Below are 25715 nucleotides of genomic sequence, written 5' to 3'. Positions count from 1 at the left end.
TGTGATGGGGCTTCACGTTGACCGTTCCGTAACTACCGGTATTCATCCTCTGAACTTTTATCAAACAGCACTAGAAAGATGTGTGCTACTTTCTCACGCTGTATTGACTCTCTAGCAATCGAGTATCTACCAATTTGATGTTTGCAGTGCATTCGGTTCAATCTTTGAGCCATTGTTCACCCCTTACCATATTATCATGCCGTACAAATTTACTTGACTCAACTTAAGTCTATTGCCTTTTAGGCCTACTCCTCTTAGCAAATAAGGGAATATTAGAAATAGATGCGCAGATTGAGGAGGAAAACTATTCGCTTTGACGAATCATCCAATCATACACTCTCAATTATTTTACCTTCATTTGAACGAGAAACCCATTTCTCAAAAGCGGCTAGGTTTCAGCTGTGTCAATTGAGTTTATTCGGCAGACCTCATACGGGGTGAGGGGATCAAAGACAGATACGCTGTATCAATACGGGTTGACTTTCTTTTGATCATTATTGCTACCCCACTTCAAGATTGGAAAAGGAAATTGCTGATCTTTCAGCCGCAGTATCACGTAAGGACACAAGAATCATAATGCTCGTTGGGATGGCGCGCTTGTCATTGTCACTAGCGCACCAATATTTGACGTTTTAATGCTCAACACTGGCTAAAGTTCTTTGTCCGTATCAGGTAATCCGACGGTGCTCGGTGAAGATTCACAGAATTATAAGAATATACACTCCAAAGATCGACCATCGTCACAGGAAAGATATCCTATGATACCTCGCCCATCACATATCTCCATATTTCAGTTCCAAAGGAGGATGAATAGCTTGTTCGAGATTCGATCTCCATTTTTCTAGTCCGGTTCATAGTGATTTTACGGGTATCCTTTCGTAGTTGTCCATTTGATGTAACGTTGGATGAATCGAATTATGCCAATCATAAGGTTTTATTTACGAACATTGCTACAAGATCATCGAGCAGCTTACTTAGCTCATGGGCAGTGGCTACATAGCTCAAGACAATGTGGATCTAAGCATAGTACAACTTGTGCTCTACTTTCCTATTTAACTTTGTTGACGTCCTCGAACAAAAGCATCATTCATCGCAGCATGCCATACTCTCTTTACATCTGCAATATTTGAAGCATTTATAATTCAGACGCTCCTAATTAAGCTTTCTTGCTACTAGCAACTATGAGTTGGATAGCTAGGAAGTCTAATATCCAGGGTGATATCTGGTAAGCTTTTGTATCCACATAGTTTCAAGATATTTACTTACCACCTCCATTTTCGATTAGGCCCGGCTTGCCAAAAAGATTTCAAACATTCATGTTCTTTAAGATCAAGGAAGCAGATGACTTCAAACGGCGGCTCAGAACTTTTGTCAAAGATGGCGGAATTACGAGCGCCAAGGATGCATGCGACATGAAGAAGAAAATCCTTGCAGAAAAGTTTCAAGCACAACAATTAGGTCGACCAGCCAAGATTCAGCCACTACCCGGTGTTAATATCGCTTTTGCCTCAACGGGTTTAGCCGCTGTAAGTCTCAAACATGCCGTTAAGAACGTGAAATGGCGTCTAACGAACCTCTAGCTTGGGAAATTCACTTTTAATGAGGGTGCTGTGAAGAAGGATAGAGAATTGTCCAAGATCTTCAAAAAGAACCAGCTCAGAGGTGGATTGTTCGGAAAAGGCATGTACGATGACCTTGTAAACGAGGGCTGGGATGATCCGCAAGAGATTCGAGAGCAGTACAAGCCATCTCCAAATCGCTTGATTGATGGAGTAATTCTAGTCACAGCCAGTGAGGAGGATACTTTGACTTCCCAGGTAAACAGTGTCAGAGAGCATTTCCTCAAGGAACATGGAAGCGGTGATGGCGATACATACTTGATTAGCAAAACCCCAGCAGTCGAGTTCACCTTTATCAGGCAAGGTCGAACCCGCCCAGATAAAGGCAAAGAGCAGTTAGTATTCTCTACATCTACAACAGATGCTTGGACTATCTGACGTGTCTAATCATTAGTTTCGGCTTCGAGGATGGAATCAGTCAGCCCTTGATAGAAGGCTTAGATGAGATGACACCCAAGGACAAAGAGCCCAAGTCCGTAAAATCAGGGTAAGATTCTCTTGATATCAATTGATCTCGATCATCTCAACTGACTTAAGATTGTTTTATTTCTCAGATTGATTTTTGCCAGGCACGAGGGTGATGATATGAAGCAGCCAGATTGGGCGGAAGATGGGAGCTTCCTCGTTTTTCGGGATCTCCAACAGCTTGTCCCTGAATTTGATAAGTGGGTTACTGCGCTTCGCTTCATATTCTCGTGAACTAATCTCATACATCATCAGGTGGTTAGAAGATAACAAACACAATGCACCGCATGCCGCAACCTCTGAAGATCCCAAGGAAAAGCTTGCTGCATACCTGATGGGTCGATGGAAAAATGGTATGTTTTTGAGTCCTAATATACAAAAATGTAACTCAATGCTGATTCATCCATTAGGAACACCTGTGGACGAGAGCCCTCACGATGCCAAAGATAAGGAACTTTTCAGATCTAACAATTTTGACTTCCATCCTGTTCAAAAACACGACAAATGCCCTTTTGCAGCACACATCCGAAAAATGCGGCCCCGTGGAGACTTGGATCACGACCACGCCGTCATCATACGCCGCGGTATCTCTTATGGAGGTGAAGTAACACCCGAAGAGAAAGCTGTACAAAAATCCGATGACGAGAATGAACGTGGACTTCTTTTTGTGTGCTACCAAAGCGACATTCGAAATGGATTCAATTTCTTGACTACTCGCTGGGCAAGCAATCACCACTTCCCAGACCGCAAGGACAAATTCGTTGGTGAGCATGGTCCAGGAATCGATGCTATTGTAGGCCAGCGACTCGATCACCATCCACCTCGCTCCATCGGTCTTCCAGATGGTAAAGATCCTACAGAGGCACGTGTTCAACTTGATAGATGGGTGGTTCAAAGGGGTGGTGAATATTTCTTTTCGCCGGGAATTCAAGCACTCGAGGGATATTTGACGGATCCTTCTGATTATCCGCCTGCGCTTACGGCTCCATGAATGAATCCGGACGCGTCTTCCATGGTGTAATTCTGAGCGATTTGCATTTCTAGATAACGTGTTAACATGGCATGGCGTCTTTTGGGAAATTGAAGGAAATATGAGCAATTTGATGTCAAGCCTTAATTCAACATATTAATATGCCTTTTGTTTGGAAAGTGATTTATTTTTGGTAGTCGATCAATAAGATTTACACATTGAATTTTACCTACCTGAATTCCACACCATTTATAACTTTTTACTAATTATTCTATGGCCAATGTGCGTTGAATTTTGAATCGGCCCCGGGGACCATTGTCCAAGCTGCCCAGCTGATCAAAAGGCTGCCAGGATTGGTGCCAGATGTGCAACAAGAATTCACGAAACCACGGGATTATCACTTATCAAAATGTGAATGTTTGCATTTCATCGTGAACAGCTGCCAATACTTGTAGCGATGACGTAAATATTGCAATTCATTCTTTGAATTTTGATATGCAATATCATGTGCTCAGTATAGCAGTAACTGATACTAGGTAAATGTGTGATTCCGTGCTTCAGTCTGAACGACACCGGGTCACCTCTAGACGATGATTGCGCCGCAAAACTCCAGCATCAGCAAAAAATGTAAATGACTTTTGCTTCGATGTCAAGGTTAATATAACAATTAAACTCCTATCTTGAAATACAATGCTACCTCGAATAAAGGGAGCAGATGGATTTATATTGTCGTTAGACATTGATAAAGTCGGCAATTGTAGGCATCCCCTTCATCACTAGCACCATTGCGCAAAAATGCCCCACCACTTTAAGGCTTAGATTGAGCTGAACACAAACTATTGTGAATAACGTCGATCATCAACCACACACCCGGTGAAATACGAATTGCCCAGAGTACATTAAACCCCCTTACTCATAGCCCTACCTACTACCATTGTCACCTAAGAACTGGTACAGTCATACCGAACGCCACCATCAGCCAAGCTAAATCCGTATCACCAAATGGTCGAATCAATTCATCGCGTGCCTGGCATTTCATCAATGTCCCCTGACCTCATCACACCTCACATCACATCAGCCTCCCCCATGGTATCATGGCTGCACATATTCAGGGTGCTGGGCGCAGCGCTAAATTTGACGTTATGCCCCAGAAACTAAAGACAATTTCCTCAAGTAGTAGGCGGGTGATCATCAGCCTCAATGCGTAAGTAAGAATGACGGGGCACAATAAGGCAGAGCTATGGATTAATAAATACCAGCCCTATACTGCTTTCATGGGTTCCTTCATTTTTTGATCTATTTTTCTCATATCTTCGCATTTTTCTTGCGGATTCGAACATTTCTGCTATTTGCTATTTCGATGGTATTTTGCTTCATCAATAAGTCAAGCGATAACTGTATCAACAACCACGCGCGTAGCATCACATTGATAACAACAAAGAGAATTAAGCTAGAGCTAAATCCACTAACGCCATGATGACGATCTCCCGTCGAAGCACAACGTCCCTCCAAGTCCAAGCTCGCAACAGCAACCACTTCCCCGAAACCGAATCAAGCCTTCCAAATCTCCCTCGCGCATCCACGAACTCACTCATAGACAATGTTCTCTCGTATCTTGGGCCACGCAATCCATTTCCCAAAGCAGTAACCAAAGACGATACAGTTTGGTTGTTGGATAATACGGCGTATAGAAATCACCTGACCGGGAAGTGGGAAGCAGAATTTGTAGCTGCAGTATGGGAGACGGAAAGTGCAAGACATGTACCGGAAATCATTGGAGACATTGCGGGGAGAATTGGGGGTGACGGGGATAGAGGAGAAGATGAAATTGTGGAAGAGAGATTGAGACCATTCTTGATGAGTGTTCGACCTGGAAGGGTTGTCAATATTGCGTCTTCAGGTCATCAAGGGGTTGCAAATTTAAAACTTGGACCGTGTGGTCGAAATGGTATTAGTAGTGATATTCGGACATTGCGGGATGGCAAAGACGGCGAAATTGTAAAATGGAAGGCAAAAGTCCCACTAGGAGTTGAAGGAATATTGCAAATGAAAACAGTCTATGCCGAACCGGAAGGGTGGGCAGTCATTTCTGGTGAGTTTGAAAATACCAGATCACCTCAAAATCCTGGACAATGCGAAACTTGAGGAGATCCCAAAGGGTCTATAATAACTTTTTACAGATATTGACGACTCTATAAAAATAACTCAAACAAGTTCTCCAATCGACATTTTACGCTCTACCTTCTTATCTGAACCGATGCCCGTTGAAGGAATGCCAGAACTATACAAACACATACAGTCTATCATTACACCTAACCACGCATCCGTAGCTCCTTGGTTCTATCTATCTGCCTCGCCCTACACCCTCTACTCATTCCTCAGCGAATTCCGTCGGGCATATTATCCTCAAGGAACTATGATACTGAGGGATGCCAACTTCTTGAGTTTATCTGGATTGTTAGAGACATTGACAGAGGGCACACAAGAGTACAAGATTAATGAGATAGAAAAGATTCATAGATGGTTGCCGAAGAGGAAGATGATTTTTGTGGGAGATAGTACGCAGAGTGACCCAGAGGCTTATGGGGAGATGTGAGTTCTCGTTTAACTAACTTTCGATGTCCCTTCTCGTTCCAACCATAAAATTTAATATCCTCGCAAATCTGTCTTTCATCTTGCTAACGAACCACTTAGATGTCGCAAAAACCCAGGCTGGGTCAAATTAGTACTCATACGTAAAGTAACAGACATAGCCTCGATCGGTATTGTCCAGAAAAACGAGCCCGCAAGATTTGAGAAAGCGTTTGACGGTGTATCAAAGGATGTCTGGAGAGTGTTCGAGAGTCCAGAGGAGTGCTATGAAATAGTGGACGAACTGATACAGGCTACACGTACCTGAAAGTCTGGGGATATCTAGATTCATCTTTACTGGAACTTAAGGTTTCGGCATTATCAGTTGGTTATGGAAAAGGTTTGCAATATTTGAGTCTCGGGAAATTTGGTTATTAGGATAGGAACACAAAGAGCCTGGTGGGCGGATATGCCTTGTATTAGGACCGAAGGAATCGCGGCAAATGATTAGCAGGAAAATATGTAGTACATGAAGTTTTTACGAGCGGATAAGGTTATCTCATTTTACTTACGCAATAACAGGATTTTTGAAACATTTTTTTCATATTTTGTACCATAATCATACAATGTTTGATCCGGGATGTTGTTGGTGAAGTGGTTCCGATCCGGGGTTTGCATCCTATTCAGATGGGCAGCCGCCCGGTAAAATTATCGGACCGCTTAGAACACCCGCTTTTGAAGGCTCAGTATCTCGATGATATTTAACCTCGGTAAGAATCTAAGTGGCATCTCTGATGTTGGTATAATCATAACTTGGTATTACAAGGTATCAACAAAAGTTTGAAGGTTAAACGCTCAACTTGTTCGATTTTGGAGGGGTTAGAGGGGTTGGAGGGGTAGAGGGTGATTCAATACCCTGTAGCGTGTGGCATAGCCTGATTTGACCAGCAGAATCCCACTACAGTGCTGACATTTACCTCCCTGTCATCCAACAGCTCTAGGGACTTAAATAGTGATGAATGAAGTTTACATCTTTGCTTTCCTTCAGTTGTTCATGGCTTGTTTCATCATTCTCTACTTTCCTTCGATTACTTACCTTGAAAATAAAGAGTCAAAGGTCGAAAATTGTTTTATCCATCACATTCAAGCCATTGTTGTCAACCATATTATATGTCAAACGGGTAGTTTCGATTATCTATAGATACGATTTGGATAATTGTGTGTGCCGCTTTCTTTTTTAGAGTGTGTCAGGGCAGGAACTACATAACCCAAATTTATGATTTCTTTTCTCTGCAAAACAGCTTGTCTTGTTGTTTTATTCCATCCAATTAAACAACAAATCATTAAAATCCCATCATAATTCATTATATTTATTCATACAAAAAAGATGGCATCCTTAACCCAAACCTTGTCCGAGTCGGATGTACATTCTACTCTCTCACTCACCTCATCCTTTTCATCTTTGCATACCTCACGAATTCCAGAACAATCTCTTCTGCCCGAAAGTCAAAACACTTTCCTCAGATTTTCCCTTCTTCCTCGCAATATTCGCTGCATGATCTGGCGTCAAGCTTTCCTCGAAACTCAACCCCCTCGCCTAATCGAAGTTCGTGCCGAAATCGTAGAAAATCTGCACTGGAACTTAGACTGCGAAAAAACGATCTTCCCTGAGCCAACGGGATCCTCTGTTCTGAGATGGACTGAAGTTAATTCGCGAAGTCAATGTACGATTGAAATGGTATCCCATGAAAGCAGAGCCGTCGTAGAAAGCATGTGGGATTACTGTCTTAACGACAAGCACCCGGAGAATCTTGACTTCATTGAAGAGTACATAGGAGACGATGGGATGGAGGATCCAATATACGTGGACAGAAAAGTTGTTGAAGAAAGGCTGGGTGCCATGTTCAGAAGAGGAATCAAGTTCTTGAGAGATCAGGACACGATATACTTCAAGACGGACTATGGAACCATTCGAGCTCTGCAGGATGTGAGGTCCAGTATGATTAGTTTTCAGAGAGTGCGGAAAGTAGCCGTTGATATATTTTGTATTGGGCATTACTTGTTGAACAAACAACTCTTTGAGGGCTGGTTTGAGGACGATGATTGTGTCGAAATAGAACGTGTGAAGGAGAAGCCATTGTTGGCCGAAATAGAGGAGCTGACGATAGTCGTGGAAAATATTCCACCACAAAGCAAATCGTTGCCGGAAACTCGGAACATTTCGTCCCAGTTTGAAGAACAGCAACCAACAGTTACTAGAGACAATTCTACCGTCACCGATGAGACATTGACACCATGAATGGTCTCGGTCGCAGAGCAGTTGGCGAAATATGAGATGATGAGGAATGGAAATGTAAAGATTGATTCGGTCAGGAAACACCATTTGGCATCCGTCAGGGGAGAATAGAGATTTGGAAAAATGGCATGATGAACAATCATTCCGAGAGATGCGTTGATAATGGATGGAAAGACAGCTCAAAACATCACGGGATAATCTGTTGACACCCTAGAGGAATGGTGTAGCCACAGTCAGCAAATGTTATTGTATCAAAGCGTATAGATGAACGAAAAAAAGATGATTAATTCAACAATTAGTTACTACCGTTGAAAAATGAAACACTTTTAGCATCGTGGCACATGTAGGCATGTGATCTACTCTCAAGACATGTACACTTCAATGCAACAAGTGGGTGATGAACAAACGTCTTTTAATGGAACTGAACGACGGAAGAGACGTGAACGATCAATGATCAATGACTTGCAGAGATTTGATGAGGAGTATATTGGAAAGTCGGTAGATATTCATTCTACTACTTCACTGCCCTCGGATATCAGATATCAGCACAGAGATGTCCCACCTTCTGTGGTTGGTACTCACGACTCACACTACTCACGATATTTCGAACACCACCAAACAATGCAAAAGGGGTATTTGATAAACTGAAGTCCACTTGGAGATCGAAAGGTATTTGATTGTAATGCTTATCTTGAGACATTGAAAAGAGGAATACACACGAAACTTTGTCGGCCGATATGATCAGGTGTATGATCGATAGAGGACCACGCCACTTTTGCCACAAGTCATCAGCCACAACCGCATCATCAAAATATCAAGATCACGGGATCTGGAATTCTTCTTTTCATCGACGGCATCCACCAAATGAATTCTGGTACATCTACTTGCGAGTAATCATTTGCCAATTGTGCTGTAATCATGTCAGAGAAACAAAACAATAGGACTGCACAACCGCCTTTGGTTGATCAATTTCTACAGATCGGAAAGGCAGCTTTTGATCCAGAGATTCCGGAAACCACAAGAATTCAATCACGACATGAATTTAACAACTTAATCAAAAGGTAGGAGGTCTTCAATGGTTCCCAACGGAGGTTCTAATTGTTTAATAGTAATTCTACTTTGAAACTTATGCCCGTTTTGAATCTTCTTGTTCAACCAGACAGAGTACAAACTTGGTTACGAGGACCTTTAATTCAAACTTTAGCCCGTCTTCCCCTGAGACCACGCGGCGTACAAGACACTATTGAATTTGTCTTCTCAATTCATCCAAGTAATGCTAGTATGAAGACATCGGATTCCGTTGGTAGTCGTTCCGTGAATATTTCTCATGAAGCCATGAGCTCCGCATCAAGACTCTTATCTTCACCCCCACAAGGAATGTCAGCAGAGGAATGGTTCAGTGGTATTGCTCCTCAATTATTTGATCTTCTCGATGGAAAAGGAGAGAGAGAAATGGATAAAGCTGCCTCCTACATCATTGGGTTTGGTATATTGGGTCGGAAGCTTTATGGGGCCCCAGGTAAGGTGGATGGTTTGTTTGTCTTAACGTATGCTAAATAGTTCAGGCGCACCGGGGTGGAAATCTTTGGTCGAGCCAATTATTGGATCAATTGACCCAGCCCTTATTCCTCCATTCACAAAACAAAAATCACAAGTTGAAGAGATAGTAGTACTTGGAATGCCAGAAGTTCTTGTCACAGCTGAGGACCTTAGAATAAGTCTACGAAGATTGCTTACTATAGTAACATCACATCCTCACCCATCACTGACGAAACGACTTCTTAATCCTATTCTCTTGCCACTGTGGGCTTTATTTTGCGTCGAAAACAAAGATGATCGCGGGGAATCTAGTGCTTGTGCCGGAAAGCTGCTGAAAATTTTGCTGCAGCTATCAGCGTCAACGACTTCTAAATCTAGTGAAGGCGCACTTTCAAAGGTCCTGAATGATATCCTGTTTCAAGGAAGATCAGAGCCTGGTAAGACGAGTTGGATTTACCGTTTACCAAAGGACGGTAAGGGCATTCAGATTGAGAGAATATCAGAAACTACCACGATGAATCAACAACACCTTGACATCGGCCAAATCAATAAAGCAGTAGAGAATTTTATTGGCCTACTGAACGAGTTTCCTGATTCTGACTCTCAGGTACCTCAAATGTTTTTAATGCTGTGTCAGAAATGGCTCTCGCAAGCAAAGACTTTCATAACTCCGTCTATTTTAATTCATTCTCCATTGGTCAGTAGCGATGAAAATGCGAAGCTAAAGCTCATTGAAGCAAAGCTATTGCAAGAAATGATCAATGTAATGCCAGAGAAGCTTGTTCAAGATTCTAAGCAGATAGTGGAACTAGTTGATGGGGTGCTGATCGACGCAACCGGCGCCGAAGATTCAGATTCCGAAGATCAGGAAGGAATTGTCTCTATTGCTTTAAGTCTATTAAACATTGTTCTTACATCACCAAACTTTAGGCCAACCCCTACAATAGAGCCTTTCCTAGAAAGAATCGAATCTTCTCTCCGAATTTATGGGCGCAGAACTGTTACAGAAGTAACCCAAACCGCACAAAATCTTCTCGTCATTCTACAGTTTCGCCATGCCCTTAATGAGTCAAGCGAGTCACTATCCGAAAATATTCCCAGTCGGGCAGTAGAAGACCGAAAGACTTATAATCTTGCTATGTCATATCTAACTTCTGTTGAATCTCCTCCTCCAGTGAGAGTTCAGGGGATTGAACTGATCCAGAGCCTTATTAGCGCTCGTAGTTCAATTTTGGACATACCTGCGCTCCTCATTCTCTTCGCGTCGCTACTTCAAGATTCTGAAGAATATGTTTATCTTCGTGCTATCAGGTGCTTTATCGACCTTTCGAAAATTCACCCTAGGGCTGTATTAAAGGATCTCATCGAGCGTTATGCAGATGGCAATGAGGATTATGATCTCGACGCCCGTTTGAGACTTGGGGAAGCCTTACTCCAAGTCATTCAATCCTCGCCAACAAACTTTACAGGTGGTATTGCACAAACCGTCAGCGAAGGTCTGATTACGATTGCTGGTCGGAGAGGTCATCGACCTAAAAGCGAGGCCGAACGAATCAAACGCGATAAACTCAAGAAGCAGAAGACGGCCGAAGCAGAAGAGGCATGGGATGGTCCAGTCCCACAATTGGACGAAATTCTCGAGCCGGATGCCAACCACCCCGAATACGAATTACTTTCTCGAATAGTTTCGGGCTGGGAAAGCAAGCGCGGAACGGAAGATATACGGATACGTTCGTCTGCTTTGGCGATTCTCGGCGAGGCCATAGAATGTAATGTATCAGGTATCGGTCATAAACCAATTTCTATGTCTGTAGATCTCAGCATTCATATACTCACATTGGAACCGGAGGTTGAGAAGGGTATTCTTCGCCGATCTGCCATTCTTCTCGTCATGAGCTTTGTACGCGCATTGGACAAGGCAAGATCTGAAGGTAGACAGTTAGGATTTGGATTCGTAGGCCAGAGTCTGGATGATATGACAAGAATATTGAGATATGTTCAGGGTACGGATAATGATGGTTTGGTTAGGCAGCATGCAAAAGACGTCGTCGAAGGGATAGAGTCATGGCAAATGAACTCACTAATCCCGGTTGGAAATTTAGCAGGAGCTGGTGGGATCGAGAATTTGGCTGGTTTGAATATTACCCCAGTCAGCAGAAATGTAAATGTTACGAAACCGAGAATTGAGGAAATTGAGTAGGTCGGGACCGATATGATATCGCTATTCTACGGCGCACAAAGAAAATGCATTATTGTAATCTACTTGTTGGGACGGCAGGATACTTTCAATTTCGCAAAATTCCGTTGTTGAGATAATGGGAGGGCCATCCCCTGGCCCTCACACCCATCAGGATTTCCACGCCCCACAGACCTGTGTTCTTCAAGCGATAAAGTGGATTTGATGAATTTGATTCTTGTCACATAGAAATGAGAAAGGGATCAAGAAGAACCTCCAGGATGCAGATTTTTTGGGAGCCATCCGATGAATTCATTGTCAGTAGAAGCATACATACAATCCGTTGCTGCCCTTCGACTTGCTAAACAACTGCCGATATTACATGTGATAGTCACTCCTCGGTACATCTGTAAGCTGTTGATATGCGGGTTTTCCACGATTTTTCCCTCAACTGATGAACGAATTTCTGGATAAAGGCTCTTCTTCATGATCAAATGAGTCCCATTCTCTTCCGCTTGCAGCTCTTTGATGCTAACATCCTGACCAAATCTACAATCCAGCCTTGCCAAGAAATAAGTTTCCATATCATTGGTTGGCCGCGGGGCGCGGACACATATCCTAATTCGCAATAGTCGCTTTTAGAATGTAGCCCCACGCGGTCCTCAAGCTGCCATTACCATGCTCTGTAGAAGCGAAAGGAGCAAGTGGATTCACATGCTACTCTCGGCTTGTTATCTTGCTCCGATAAATTTAATTCCTATGGAAGGTTCGGAAATACTACGCCCCGCGAATTAGGTCGCGTGGTGTTGGTTGTGTTGGTTTTTTCTTACAGCTGCAGATTCTATCCCCGAAGTCTTCCCCGGATTTCTCCACAACGCCGTTGCTGTGGGACAAACGGCAGTTGTTTAGTTCGTGTCAAGATACCTGGTATTTGGTCCTAGAAAAAGTTTTGAAAGCGTACTCGATTGCCAATGTAGCACAAGTAGTTGAACGGCACGATCCGGTGCCTGAGCCAAATAAAGATATCAGCCACGAGGCATAATAATTGATTTCGTAACTTCAATTGGTCACAGCTGCCAATCAACACCGCTTTTTAATTTGTTAATTGGTCGACTCCATAAGGTATCCATAGAGTTACACCGAATCAATTTAACCCCATCCTTCAAAAGAGATCCATTTGCGCCAAACATGGTCATGAGAACAGTTTTCCTCAACGAATTCAAAAACGTCGATCCCTTACCCTTTAGTAGCGTCGAGGCCTAATTGGTATGTGCCATGAAATCCTACACTTTGCGTTGCCCCGAGTGCTCTTTTTTTTTATGAGGGCTTCCTTGATATGACAGCTTGCTTACTGCCGATCGTCGTCGGACATGGTTCCTGATTGACAGTGTCCCGTTCGCACCGAACCAATCCAAACTAATCTGTGCCTGTATACGATTAGAACGATAGAGTAACTATTCGCAGTGGTATCCTCGCCATTTCCCCGCGTTTACAGACCCATGATTAGATTACTCCGTTGTAGAAATGGAGGGAGGTAAAAATCCACTGAATCGTCGATTTCTCTTCACTCCGAGCCATTATAAAGGGTGAATCGTACCTCCATCATGTCTTCCTTCCCCAGCCCAGCTCGTGTTTCTCTCATTCTCCGTCTCGTTCGTTTGTGATCCCTTTCGTTTCCAGGCCTTGGACAGTCTCATCATCCCCTTTTACGTGTTTCGATTTCGCCATGAAGCTTAATCTTCTCCTCACCGTTCTGTCTGCCAGTCTGGCTGTGGCTGCACCCATCTCCCCTCGACCTGTCGCCCACAACGAGAAGAGAAATACCCCTCTCAACACTATACTCACGATAATCCTAAACAATCTTCCAGCAGTCAATGGCGCAATCGAAGCGGTTGAAAGTGTTATCACTGACTTCCAGAACCTCATCTCGGAGCTCACTGGCATCAGTGATACTTATAATGAACTAGGCGGTGCTTGCACTGACTACACTGTCATTTACGCTCGGGGAACAGATGATCCAGGAAACGCAGGAGTCATCACCGGTCCGCCATTTTTCATGGCACTGGAAGCTCTTGTAGGATCTTCCAAGGTCACAGTTCAAGGTGTGAATAATTATGCAGCTAGCGTAGCAACATTCCTCGCTGGTGGTGATCCTGTCGGAAGTGCTTCAATGTATGTTTCCCTTTTGCTACTTATATGAACAAACATGTTATGAGCAATCCTATATTATGCGATATGTAAAGAGATTTCGTCATCAGGCACCTGACTTTGATATAGGGCATCAGAAATTGAGGCCGCGTACGCAGCATGCCCAAATACAAATCTTGTGGCATCTGGCTATTCTCAAGGAGGTCAAGTTGTACATAACGCACTTGCGTTACTTCCTGCAGCAACTGTGAAATGGATTAGCTCTGTCGTGATCTTCGGGGATCCAGGTATGTGAATTCTAGAGATCCTTATTCCTTGATATGTAAGGCGGAGAAGATGCTGATAGATCGACGAACAGATGACGGTCAAGCCATTCCAAACATGGACGCATCGAAAGTGGACACGATCTGCCACACTGGTGATAATATCTGTGAAGCTGGGGACATAATTCTTCCAGCTCACTTAACTTACGGGGAGAATGCAGCTGCAGCTGCGGCATTTGTTGTTGCTCACGCTTCAACATGAACTGTGGAGTGTTAAATCACATCACGCAATTTTGACGACATATGATGACGGTGATGAAAAAATACCCAGGTACCAGGATTTGCGATATGATTTTAGCTCAATATGATCTGAAGTCCTACCAAATGTTTGATTGTGGGCTGGAAAGGCTGCTGGTGTCAGCAGTGCATTTTGGGGATGGTTTTGGTGTTCATGGCGTTTGATAGCCTAAAAAGCTTGGATACGGTGCGTTTATTGGTATAGTCGCGCATAATAATGAATCAATTTACACCTGCATACCAACTGTTGGATTTAACCTAAGTTATCCGGTATCTGATCTCGTGAAAGCCTCGCTGGCCCGCTGCGCATCTAGCAAGTGGATTTGAAGCCCCTGTATCTATGTAGTAAGCCCACTGCACAAACCACGCTTATGCATAAAACATACCCACAATCAGATCTCTATGAATCGCTATAGGCTTCTCGGAGACTTTTCATTGCACAATTTCTGGGGTTAATGATAAATTTAGCATTTTACAATCAAAAGATAGTGAGGAGATCTTGAATGACTGGGATCTCAAGAACATCGCCTCTTGTTTTGGTGTCGATGAACCCCACAGATCCCTGAGCGGGATGCACCAGCACTGTGCCACAACATTCTTCTAAGCTATGTCACAGGAGTGTGTTTGCAATCCAATTTCAGATCTTCTGCATTTCTGATTCATTCATTCATCTGCACACACCTATATCTGGTAGGCGACGTATTCCTGCAGATTAGCAAGTCACTTTTCTGCAAATAATCACATTCGCAATACGAGCGTGTTACAACATCATCCCAAACGGTCATCATGGGAAGAATAAACTACAAAACGTTCGCCGGGAGCAGACCTCCTCCTCCTGAACGTGCGATATCTGACGATTCAATCACTTCCTTTGATACTTTGTCAGAATCTCAAAAGAAGAAGTTACTGGAGTCGAATCGGAAAGCCATGTTATCTATGTATTGTCGGAGGGGAGTTTTTGTTGTGATAGGTGCTTTGTTCATTTTCCTGGCTGTTTTTATCCCCGTCACTAAGGCTCAACAACAACATCACCACCGAGATACATCCGCAAATGTTATCCATGAACCTATTCAACCTCCTTCATATCCTCTTGCAGTGAGGAATCCTTATCTTTCGGCCTGGATCCCGAGTTCTCTCGCCAACAACATCAGCTCTGGAAATGCACAATTCTGGGCTGGCCAAAATTTGATATGGAGCGTAATTGCACGCGTAGATAATGTTACATGGAATCTTTTCGGGGTAGCTTCCCCAGGAGCTGGAACAAGATATGGGACTACAGTATCGGCGAAATATACCTCTACGCATTCGATTTTTAATGTTACGGCTGGAAGTGTGACCTTCAGCTTGGACTTCTTTTCTCCCGTTAGCACTGGGAATTATTTGAGACAGTCCCTCCCTTTCAGTAAGTTCCATTAAATATGACCTTCATATTCTCCATGAACCTTATCCTTGAAAATTTTATTGATGTTCAGGTAGGTTACTTGACTATATCTGCTGGGACTACCGCTGCGACTGATATTCAGATATATTCCGACATCAGTGGCACTTGGACTGGCCAGACTGTATCCTCATCCTGGACATTCACGAAACAGAACACCACCTCGGCATTTTCAATCAGAGCCAACAATCGAGCCACATACTCAGAGTCTTCAGATCAAGCATTATGGGGTGAAGCAGTCTATTCATCTCAACCCTCATCCACTTCTACTCTCACTACTGAAGCAGGTGATAGGACTGCTGTCCGCAAAGTCTTTTCAGACACAGGTGCCCTCTCCGGAGCTCTGGGTACCTGGTCAACAGATGGGGTCACAGGAATTTCTCACGATCTCGGAAGTGTAACTGGAACATCCTCTGTTACCTATGCCGTTGGATATGTAAGAGAAGCTGCAGTAAATTATCTAGGAACACCATACACTGGTTATTATCGTGCGACATATCCGGAAACTATTGACGCTTTGGAACATTTCTTTGAAGATTATAAAGATGCACTGGCTGAGTCTCAAACTATCGATTCTGAACTGTCTGCAGCCGCAACTCAGGTTGCTGGTACAAATTACTCGGATATCACAACCTTATCATTAAGACAAGTATATGGAGGAATTGATTTGGTTATTCCAAATGCTACACTGGATACCAGCGATGTCCTCGCATTTGTCAAGGAAATCTCAAGTGATGGGAACGTTAATACTGTGGATGTCATCATGCCCCTGTTCCCGGTTCTGTATGTTACAAACCCAGAATATTTACGCCTCCTCCTTGAGCCAGTACTGAAATATCTCGCTTCCGGTCGTTGGAATCTTCCTTACGTAATTCACGATATCGGTTCCGCATATCCCAATGCCACCGGCCATGATAATGGCGTCGCAGAAGTAATGCCAATAGAAGAAACCGGCAATCTACTCATACTTGCTCTCGCTTACCAGAAAGCGACTAACAACACAGCTTGGGCAGAGAAATACTACACACTTCTCAATAAGTACGCGTCATATCTCCCATCAACTTCCATCAACATAACTCTTCAACTCTCTACCAACGATGCTGCTGGACCTCTCGCGAATGAAACCAACCTCGCGATCAAAGCAGCAGTTGGTCTGAAAGCTTTTGCTTCTCTAGCCGGCGAAACCTATGCCAATTATTCGACCATTGGAGATGCGCATGCCACCCAAATTTACACAGATAAACTAGGAACTGATGTGGATCAAACACATTTCGTACTTAATTACCCGAATAATGACGATTCCTGGAAAATCCCCTTCAATCTCTACCCAGACGTTTTGCTCGATTTATCAACCTTCCCAGACGCAGCATATACCATGCAAGAGAACTACTATCCAACCATTCGGTCTGATGGCGGAGTGGCTCTTGACTCTCGTCAGGCATGGGCGAAATCCGACTGGAATATTTGGACTGCAGGGACAACGACGGGGAATGTGAGACAATCATTCGTTGATGATCTTTGGGCATTCATTAGCAACGGGAAGAATAGTTGGCCTTTTAGTGATAGATGGACAGTCAAAGTTGATGGAAATACAGAAGAAGGGATTGAAGAAGCGTTGAGGGCCAGACCCACTGTTGGTGGTCATTTTGCTTTACTCGCTTTGGAATTGGGAGGGAAAGGGCTGGGAAGTAATTGGAATCCATAATGGGATTTATATTTGATGGATGAAATGAATGAATGGCCGATGGGTATGGTCAGTCGGGAGTTAGGGTTTTGTTCTATCGTTGAACACAGGGATCTGAATGTGCATAGAACGGCACACAGCTGGGTTGATAATACTTGGCTGGATCTTTGTATAGGGACCTGAAATAGTACATACGATGACGATGACATGTCGCAGCAGAATATATAAAGATGCAAAATAGAAATGTTTTATCCTCGTGCATGGATTTCAATAAGCATCACATCAAGCACGGTCATTAAGATTCACGGATTCGCAACACTGCAAGTACAATTAAGCAATAATGAATCATCTATACATTATAAAAGGTATCTTGTGAATCTCGATATCCCCCGTAAAAGTCCAACACTCTGAACGCCGAATCGTATCCAATGCATTATCTCGTCTACCTCATGTCATATTACAAGGCGAGCATGAAAGCTCCAACCATAGCTGCCCAAACCAAACTCCGTCCAATAGCCATGCTCTTTCCAGCACCGCTTTTGCTCAATCCGAAAGGTAGTCCTTGCAGGCTGAATGTGACGTTTTGCGGAATAGTGCTATTGTAACATTGTCCATTGACAATATCAAGGTTCGTAAGATCATCTGGTACTAAAAAGAACATGTATTGTGACTGGTTCAAATTTTGGAAACCCGATGTCTCGTATGGGAATTTGTCTCCACTATCAGTCGCAGATGTATTGCGGAGGAAGATACATTGGACTTGCCCAGGAAAATCGGTAGCCATCTCAGGATAATCCTTCATAACATCAGAGTTGGAAGTATCGGCCATCAAAATAAATTTGCGGTTGGGATAGGTCTCAAAGATTTTGGTGAGAAGATACTTTCGGATAGAGAGTGTAGCAGATACATCTGAGAAGTTAAGGGGTCGAGTATCGAAAGATCCTCCTGGATAGGTGTCGTAGATGAACTGCATGTAGTTTCTTGTAACTTGCTCGGGGTAGTGGTTAAGTAATGGAAGTGAAAGTTAGGAATGGTGCGAGACCAATTGGCGTAAATATCAGGCATGTTCATCCATTGAGTGAATGGTCTGGCAAAAGAGTTAAGAAGACCTTCCTCTGGTTCGTAAATCTTTGTAACACGAAGAATGTCATCAATGTCGGAGATAATGGTAATACCAGACTCAGGGACGAGGTAGGATGTTGCATTTCCGGTCAGTGTGCCGTCGGTGTAAACGTTTATTCTTTGAATATCGGTTGTGTCGTTACCAGGAGCAAGATATCCACCAGGTCCTGAAACGTTGGCGATTTGAATGAATTGATCATAGTCACCCTCCACGGTTGTTTGTCCCACAAGTGTAATATTTTGGGCTCCTCCACCTGCGGTTACCGCTCCACCGCCACCACTCTCTCCATCTCCACCTTGAGACGCAGCAGGCTCCAAGCTGAATGAAACATTAACATTTGCTTGTTGTACGACGAAGATTTCGGCAGTAAGGTTTCGGGCTTGAGTTTGTTGGGCCGCGGGAAGATCTTCGATTGAGGTACCGACTAGGAAGATATTTGCTAAATCATCCAACTTGGATTCGGAAATGTTTGGTTGTTTGAAGACATTTCCATGGACACGGAGGTTCCAGCCTTGATCAGTCCAATTCGCATATCCTCTGTTTGATTATTGATTAGCAATCTTTTCTTCTTCTTGAAATGATATTACAATGAGGGAGGAGTTTGAACTTACGGGATATTCAAGACTTGTGTAGGAGTAGCTGCCAAGTCACTATCACTAATTCCTAAACTACTTTGAACCGCGCTTCCTGTTGGAAAATCCTGAAAGAAATTGGGTACCCCGCTGGCAATGTATGAAGGATAAGTGCCGAGGACACTGGTAATATAACTTTCTAGACCTTTGATGGATGATTCGACGGAACTAATCACTCCCCTTTCTTCCACTAGTGATGGTGTTCTATCGGTCAAAGAGGCTCGTGGAGTTATCATAGGATGAGGAACAGGTTGAGCTACTGGATGTGGCGCTGGAAATGCCAAAGCCACTGGAATAAGTGCAAGAAGCACTTGAGGAAGAGTCGTAACCATGATTGTTGTTCAACTGTGTGATCTTTGGGTGTGAACTGCTGGTCTGAAGGCGTAAAGATTTGATAGATTCCCAATGGCAGATAGGGTTGTGGATAATTCACCTTGCCAGCCACTTCAACCGAATAAGATCCTAAGAGAAAAGAGATTTATACACAATTCGAAAATGCGTATAAACAGGATCAAACGACGACAAGAAGATGAAATGAAGTAGGAAAGATCTTCAAATAACAGTAGCAATAGTAAAACAACAAAAAAACAACTTATAAATCGGTTGCGGCTGCAGGATTTAAAGGTGGAAGGATTTGAACCTCATCATTCGTCCCAACCCACCATTGGTCGAGAAGGTCGTGAAAAGGTCATGGCTTTTTGGGGGAGAGTTCCAAGGCATTGAAGGAGAAGATCGAGCTTTGATATTTTCCCACATGGACGTCATTATACATAAACGACTTGGATGTACGAGATTGAAATTTGAAACATGAAGTTATCCAGAATTTCAATTGGTTATGAATGGCAAGAAATGCGGCACAGGAATAAATTTACCCACAAAATAAAGTACCTAGATAAGCACCAGCCACCCCATGCAGCCGTGCTTCATCTCCGCAAGCATTCCAAGGTTTTGTGATTTGAATGAAAGAGAGGAAAGGAAAAGAAGAGTGAAGAGTGAAGAGAAGGAAGAATAAGAGACTGTGACAAACCGTCAATAGAAGTGAGTGGTGCTTGCGTATGCGATGAAGAAACTGCGATGAAGGAACTGCGATGAAGTGGAAATTCAGCAGTAAGATCAAATCACAAGGATCTGGGTAAAGGACCTGCAACTACCAACTACCTACCTCTCTCTCCCTCTCCAGCAACCACCAGGCACTTCCTTCAAGCTTGTGGAGCATTGGACTTCCAACAGACAGCGGTCAATACTGTACCCGAATAGAGACCCCTGATTGACAATTTGACAGACATCTCGTCAATTAAATGAAGATTGATTGATTGATTGAACAATCGCCTTGGCAATGCAGGTACCAATTGACGAACCAACATACAGTGTCGATTCCAATACACCACCAAATGTGTGTGCTTAAAATCCATTCGCAGATATTTAGGTGCCTCAAGTGTTCGAAATTGATTTCTAAAGAAGTATACTTTGAGAGTTATGGATAACATCGGAGTCCCCAGAAGTCCGCCCGCTTAATCGATTTGAAAAGTTTCTAAATCTCCAACCTATTCATATACCAACAACCATGTTACCGTGAAAGCTTCATTCCCATGCGCCTAATAAACACATCTAGTTGATGAGACAAAATCTGCCGTGGTCAAGTGGTCAAGTGATCAGTAATTAGACGGATTTTCATACCCTTTTGAATACATTTGCTTTGCTGCAGTTCCATTGCCATGTTCTAGCCATACCAACTTCAATTACGTCTTTTCATCTCCCTCCAAAGCAATAGTAGGAGTTAGTCAACTAGCTTCGCGCTTATATATAATCAGCCCTGGATCAGTCTTGCCATTAGAGAACGATAGATTGTTGAATTGCGACGTGCACACGAAGAAGGGGTACCCAGACATTCTGCTGACTCTTCGAGTATTAAGTCTGGTCTTGGTAGGACACCATATGGCAATCTCCAACATGAACATAATACAAGCAACATCAATCGTCAGATGATTCTCAAAAATCAATAATCATTGTCTGTCACTTTTTAGTCAATACCAACAGCGTCATTCGGGACGTCTTTGAAATTTTGGATTAAATAAGGACGCCATGACTGATGTATGAAGAATTCGATTGAAAATTGACCAAGTACTCATTCATTCTACCAACATCTACATTTCCATCATCCTCCATCTCAATCTCAACTATTATCTCGAACATACACCAAAAAAGCTTTCCATATACATCTATTTGTGGCTGCCTCTCACATCGACTTTTTGAATCCGAGTCAAAAGCTACACAAATCTTCTGGGGTCTCCAAAATCAGGCTCCAAAACTCATGTGTCTAAATCAATCTCATGAATGTATGACCTCCAGCCGTTGACTGATCAAGAAGCTCTTTCTCGGAAATGACTGACCGTTAGCTCTGCCAGTTGAGCGGTTGAGACACTTCTAGTATCACCGTCCGGCAGTTCGTAGCCATTTACTATCAAATCGACTACTACCAGTTCCGTAACAGATCTCAATTCTCGAAGTTCTCCCTCGAAAAACTCACGGACCTTCCTTTCGAATATGTTTACAGCTCGCGCTTGGCTATCTGTTTTGACATTCAAAATCAATTTCTGTACATTGGGACAAAGCGCATTCATAACGGGAATGTAAACCCGAAAGCTCTCCAAAAGACAGTCATCGCAAAAGTGTCCCCACTCGCATTGGTGACAGCGAACCTCGCCAGAGAATGACAGGGTGCGAAGAAGGGCTGCATTGTTGGCACCGATCATGTGCAAAAAGCGTAGAAAAGGGTCGTGGTATACCCATCCTACTAATTTCTTGATAGCCACTTGCCTCTGAATGTCTCTAATGCCCTTCTGTATTCTAGCATTGAAGATTCTAGGAGAATCATCTCGAGCTATGACAAAGGGTTTATTCGGAGATGGCCGCCAAAAACTGCCGTCAATCCAACTCCCAGGACTTGCATCTTTAGTCGGATTGTTGGTCTTGAAATCGTAGCGGTTGAATCGGTACAGCAATCGACCCCCTGTCTGGTTCCAGGCTCTACACACTCGTAGACAAGTTGCGTCTATCTGACCTTGGTGAACTCTGCGCAATACCATTAGTTTGCCATGTATAGTCGTGGTGAGTACACCGATCTCAGTCGTTGTATACGGATAACAGTCTTGACTAGTCGTGTGGTGGGGTGAGCCGGTGAACTTTTTTTTCCAATTGGTCGTCGCGATTTGAGGCACAAGTGCAGCATCCATAATTTGCACGAGATGGCCCAGTATATTGTCGATGATCTCTGCAGCACGTGGAAAATTAGCTTTAATGATCGATACTGTTTCATGAGGGTTTGGAAGCAAAGAATGCTAGAAATAGATCCCGATTTATTGCACCAAATCTGGCTTGAAAAGTCAAGAAAGAACCACGTCAAACTCCAACTTACCTTGAGGAAATTTGAAGATATGGCGATCATGGCTTCGAGGTAAGTGCCATCCTTTCTCACTCTTGTGGAGGGTGTCTTTCATGAACGCTCTTCGGTTCTTGCTTGTATGGTCAACTTCCTTGAGTGTTCGGCCACGCGGATCGACGCAATACTTTCGGCGTCTATCGTCAAAGTGCTCTTCAAACCATGGATACCAAAAGTTTTTGCGATGACCAATATCTGCATCATGTTAGAAATTATTAAAACGTAAGCATGTTTTGTTATTTACCATTCGCGATGATACACTTCTGTCCATCCCTAATGAAGATGACATTTTTGATCCAGCGTTTGGTGACATGTTCTGTGAGAAGTTTCTCTTTATCAATGTCAGAGTCGTTCTCCATGCTGAATGCCTGTCGCCGGATCATTGACATCACTTCTCGTTGCTTTAGATCCTGTTGATGAAGTTCCATAAGGTCGTTAACGCACATCCTGTCGAGGTGAGATGACTCCCAATCCCCATGCTGGAAACAGATCTTGGTTGCTGTGAAGGTGTCATGATCTCTTTGGTTTTAGTGAGAAGACTTCAGATGAAGTACTACAACTTGGAGGATGGTTGTAAATAGAAGTTGAGAAGAGGTTATCGATGCTCTTTTGAAGTTAGGTGTTGTGCATCATAAAAGAACGCGCGAGAAGACGCACCCTTAAGAATACAGTTGCAAAAGCAATTTCAGTTCTTCGGTTAATTATTCATTTCTCCAGGTTGGATTAGCTGTTGGGAATTGATGATTCTTTATTGAATTTTACAGCAGAGCCGCTCTGACGATCCAATGATGCAAGCTTAATCTATATTTGCAAGTAGGGTGCTGTAGTAGAAGTTCGGAATTTTGACTCATTTGAATACAGTCTCTCAAAATCGAAGTATTGCATTTAATGAATATATGTCTGTGAATGAAAATGTCAGAAACGAGAGCGATAAAGAGAATCACTCAGGGGTAAATACTAGTGCCGCTGGAGAGACTCGTAATAGAAGATTTTTACATACCTGATTGAATTGCGTGATATGAATTTCTCATGAAAATTGATTATATAAAATATCTGTCGGTGGTTCTCGTATGATAATAGGCCGTTGTATATATACACTTTGCTGTAGCAAAGGCTCAGAGCTCTTGAAAAAATAGACTTCCCAGAAGGTAACAGAAATTGGTCCCAATTACCAGTAATGATGCTCTGTCACTGATCTGCGTTCCGTCACTCGCAGAGCCTCTTATTATTGTCGGCCCTTGGAATGTGACACTCCGCTTCTAGAACTCGAGTATGGAATTTCAAAGACATAGGTAACTCCCCGACATATGGTCCTTAGCATCTTCATTTGATTTGGGCTTCATTCTTTGCTGTACCACAGTTATTCCCCTAATCACCTCTCAATCATGACCCCAGAACTGTTGACAGTACCTTCGGAAACGATGGCTTGTTCTTCATCCATGATTTCATTACGTCTTGAACGTCGAGAGCAAGCACCCCACCAGATAACAATGCCAATTACCATCGAGACGAAAATGTACAATACTATAGAGATCCATAGTGTCTCATCTTTGGAAAGAGGTGTGGAAATCATCGTGGAAACTTTGTATGGATAACAATGATGAAGCTGATGTTGGGTCTAGAAATACTGTATTAAAGATTATGAACCTGGTCTCTGACAATATGATAGTGTATTATTCTTGAATTGAACGAGGTTATCAGCGTGATGATGAACTATATATATGATTGAAGAAAATTTAAGAAGTGTGGCCTCTGTGCCATTGGTTACCCTACTAGTGGTAGCTAGGGGGGGCTAGCTTTCGTGCTAATGGCGCCCTACAACGTTCTTGGCAAAGTGAAGAAACTGAATGATCATACACTACATCGGGTTGCAAAAGACTGTCAAGTCCAAGAGGAATATTTGTGGTTGAACTTCTTCCAATATCGTAACTACAAAAAAATATGAAGCAGGGATATCCAGCTTTATGTCGAGGTAGCCGATCAGAAATAGAAGAAGAAAATCTTGAATTGCACTGGTGAGACGTAAGAACGGAACTTAATCAAAAAATGAATCTCAAGTTGACAGATATTTATGGCAGTAGTCAAGAGAGAAGAAAGAACAGTCTGAAACTCATAATAATTTGAAACTGTTCCTCCAAACTAATCAAGAATAATTTTAAGACGAGCGTGATTCTCAAAGACATCAGCGGCCGAAAGACGATGGTATGATAAGCCAAAGTCGCTATTTTAACCCAAATCTGTAGTGCCAGAAGATGTAGCCAGCTCAGAAGGATGAGTGCCATTGTCAGTAGTGTATAAGTCACTAGCAATATCTACTTACTGGATGAGAGAGTACAATGGATGAGAATATACTGGTACGTGGAGTTGCTCGAACGCTGACCAAAGTGTAATACTGACAGGAGATTATGTGGATGGGTAAGATATTGACTCTTGTTTTTTCAAGGGCGAATGTTGTTGTCCAAGGTGGCTTATACGTACACTTGAACTGCGCTTCCATCACCGCCTTCTTCAACGGGCGATACTGCAGATTATGGACAGAGGATGAGAAGTCGGGACATCAATGCAGCATTCATTTACTCAACGATCCTAATATCCACAGTTCCCTGGAAAAGCTAATAACTATATCTGAACACGTAGTAGGCATATCAGCCGAGAAGGAAAACGTCATCAGATGTGTTAATAAAATTTGCTTCAGAACTGCAATGGCGGCCATAAAGTTGGCTTGGATACCGCTGGTGACTGGTGAAATTCATTTGAGATGCAGAAGATTTCTCTCCTCCGGATGGTGAATTATATCAAAGCCATGATAAGAGGTCTCTTGAGGTCAGAGCTTCTGCGCAACTTCACAAAAACTTTGTTATCATGTTTTGTTCGCGAACATTGATCTATTTCTATGTCTACGTGGGCGTTTTTGAGATAATCCTCGCCGGTAAATCGGTTGGTACCTTTATCCAGATGCACTTTCCAGATATAGCGATGAGAAGCGAGTTTCTCCGGAATTCAGAGCCCTCTTAAAAGTATCTCTTGCCTGGATTAGCAAAGAAGTGGGAATCGC

The 25715-nt window shown here is 43.1% G+C and overlaps 8 protein-coding genes across 8 annotated transcripts; 6 read left to right on the top strand and 2 right to left on the bottom strand.

Moving 5' to 3' along the window:
- Positions 1-1181: 1181 nt before the first annotated feature.
- Positions 1182-3075, top strand: Bfra_009617 (putative dyp-type peroxidase family protein; the record flags this gene model as incomplete). The annotated part of the gene is made up of 7 exons (XM_037339958.1): positions 1182-1225; positions 1286-1526; positions 1581-1954; positions 2014-2106; positions 2174-2284; positions 2340-2437; positions 2495-3075. The coding sequence occupies 7 exons, from the start codon at positions 1182-1184 to the stop codon at positions 3073-3075; spliced, it is 1542 nt and encodes a 513-aa protein (XP_037189181.1).
- A 1452-nt stretch (positions 3076-4527) lies between these two features.
- Bfra_009616 (putative actin filament organization protein app1 protein) lies at positions 4528-5953 on the top strand (the record flags this gene model as incomplete). Its single annotated transcript, XM_037339957.1, has 3 exons — positions 4528-5146; positions 5235-5646; positions 5749-5953. The coding sequence occupies 3 exons, from the start codon at positions 4528-4530 to the stop codon at positions 5951-5953; spliced, it is 1236 nt and encodes a 411-aa protein (XP_037189180.1).
- Positions 5954-7012: 1059 nt separating this feature from the next.
- Bfra_009615 (uncharacterized protein) lies at positions 7013-7924 on the top strand (the record flags this gene model as incomplete). Its single annotated transcript, XM_037339956.1, has 1 exon — positions 7013-7924. The coding sequence occupies one exon, from the start codon at positions 7013-7015 to the stop codon at positions 7922-7924; it is 912 nt and encodes a 303-aa protein (XP_037189179.1).
- Positions 7925-8839: 915 nt separating this feature from the next.
- Positions 8840-11660, top strand: Bfra_009614 (putative protein required for cell viability protein; the record flags this gene model as incomplete). The annotated part of the gene is made up of 3 exons (XM_037339955.1): positions 8840-8982; positions 9031-9440; positions 9487-11660. The coding sequence occupies 3 exons, from the start codon at positions 8840-8842 to the stop codon at positions 11658-11660; spliced, it is 2727 nt and encodes a 908-aa protein (XP_037189178.1).
- A 1580-nt stretch (positions 11661-13240) lies between these two features.
- Bfra_009613 (putative cutinase protein) lies at positions 13241-14309 on the top strand (the record flags this gene model as incomplete). The annotated part of the gene is made up of 4 exons (XM_037339954.1): positions 13241-13292; positions 13328-13808; positions 13914-14071; positions 14143-14309. The coding sequence occupies 4 exons, from the start codon at positions 13241-13243 to the stop codon at positions 14307-14309; spliced, it is 858 nt and encodes a 285-aa protein (XP_037189177.1).
- Positions 14310-15130: 821 nt separating this feature from the next.
- On the top strand, positions 15131-17487 carry Bfra_009612 (putative glutaminase protein; the record flags this gene model as incomplete). The annotated part of the gene is made up of 2 exons (XM_037339953.1): positions 15131-15746; positions 15821-17487. 2 exons carry the CDS (start codon positions 15131-15133, stop codon positions 17485-17487), a joined length of 2283 nt encoding a protein of 760 aa, XP_037189176.1.
- A 436-nt stretch (positions 17488-17923) lies between these two features.
- On the bottom strand, positions 17924-19553 carry Bfra_009611ia (uncharacterized protein; the record flags this gene model as incomplete). The annotated part of the gene is made up of 3 exons (XM_037339952.1): positions 17924-18375; positions 18435-19126; positions 19201-19553. 3 exons carry the CDS (start codon positions 19551-19553, stop codon positions 17924-17926), a joined length of 1497 nt encoding a protein of 498 aa, XP_037189175.1.
- A 2028-nt stretch (positions 19554-21581) lies between these two features.
- Bfra_009610 (uncharacterized protein) lies at positions 21582-23019 on the bottom strand (the record flags this gene model as incomplete). The annotated part of the gene is made up of 3 exons (XM_037339951.1): positions 21582-22528; positions 22637-22855; positions 22905-23019. The coding sequence occupies 3 exons, from the start codon at positions 23017-23019 to the stop codon at positions 21582-21584; spliced, it is 1281 nt and encodes a 426-aa protein (XP_037189174.1).
- Between the last annotated feature and the right edge of the window lie 2696 nt (positions 23020-25715).

This window comes from Botrytis fragariae, assembly GCF_013461495.1.
Source record: "Botrytis fragariae strain BVB16 chromosome Unknown tig00000163, whole genome shotgun sequence".
NCBI classification, from domain to species: domain Eukaryota; kingdom Fungi; phylum Ascomycota; class Leotiomycetes; order Helotiales; family Sclerotiniaceae; genus Botrytis; species Botrytis fragariae.
The sequence above is the reverse complement of the archived record's forward strand: the minus strand, read 5'-3'. Positions and strand labels throughout refer to the sequence as shown.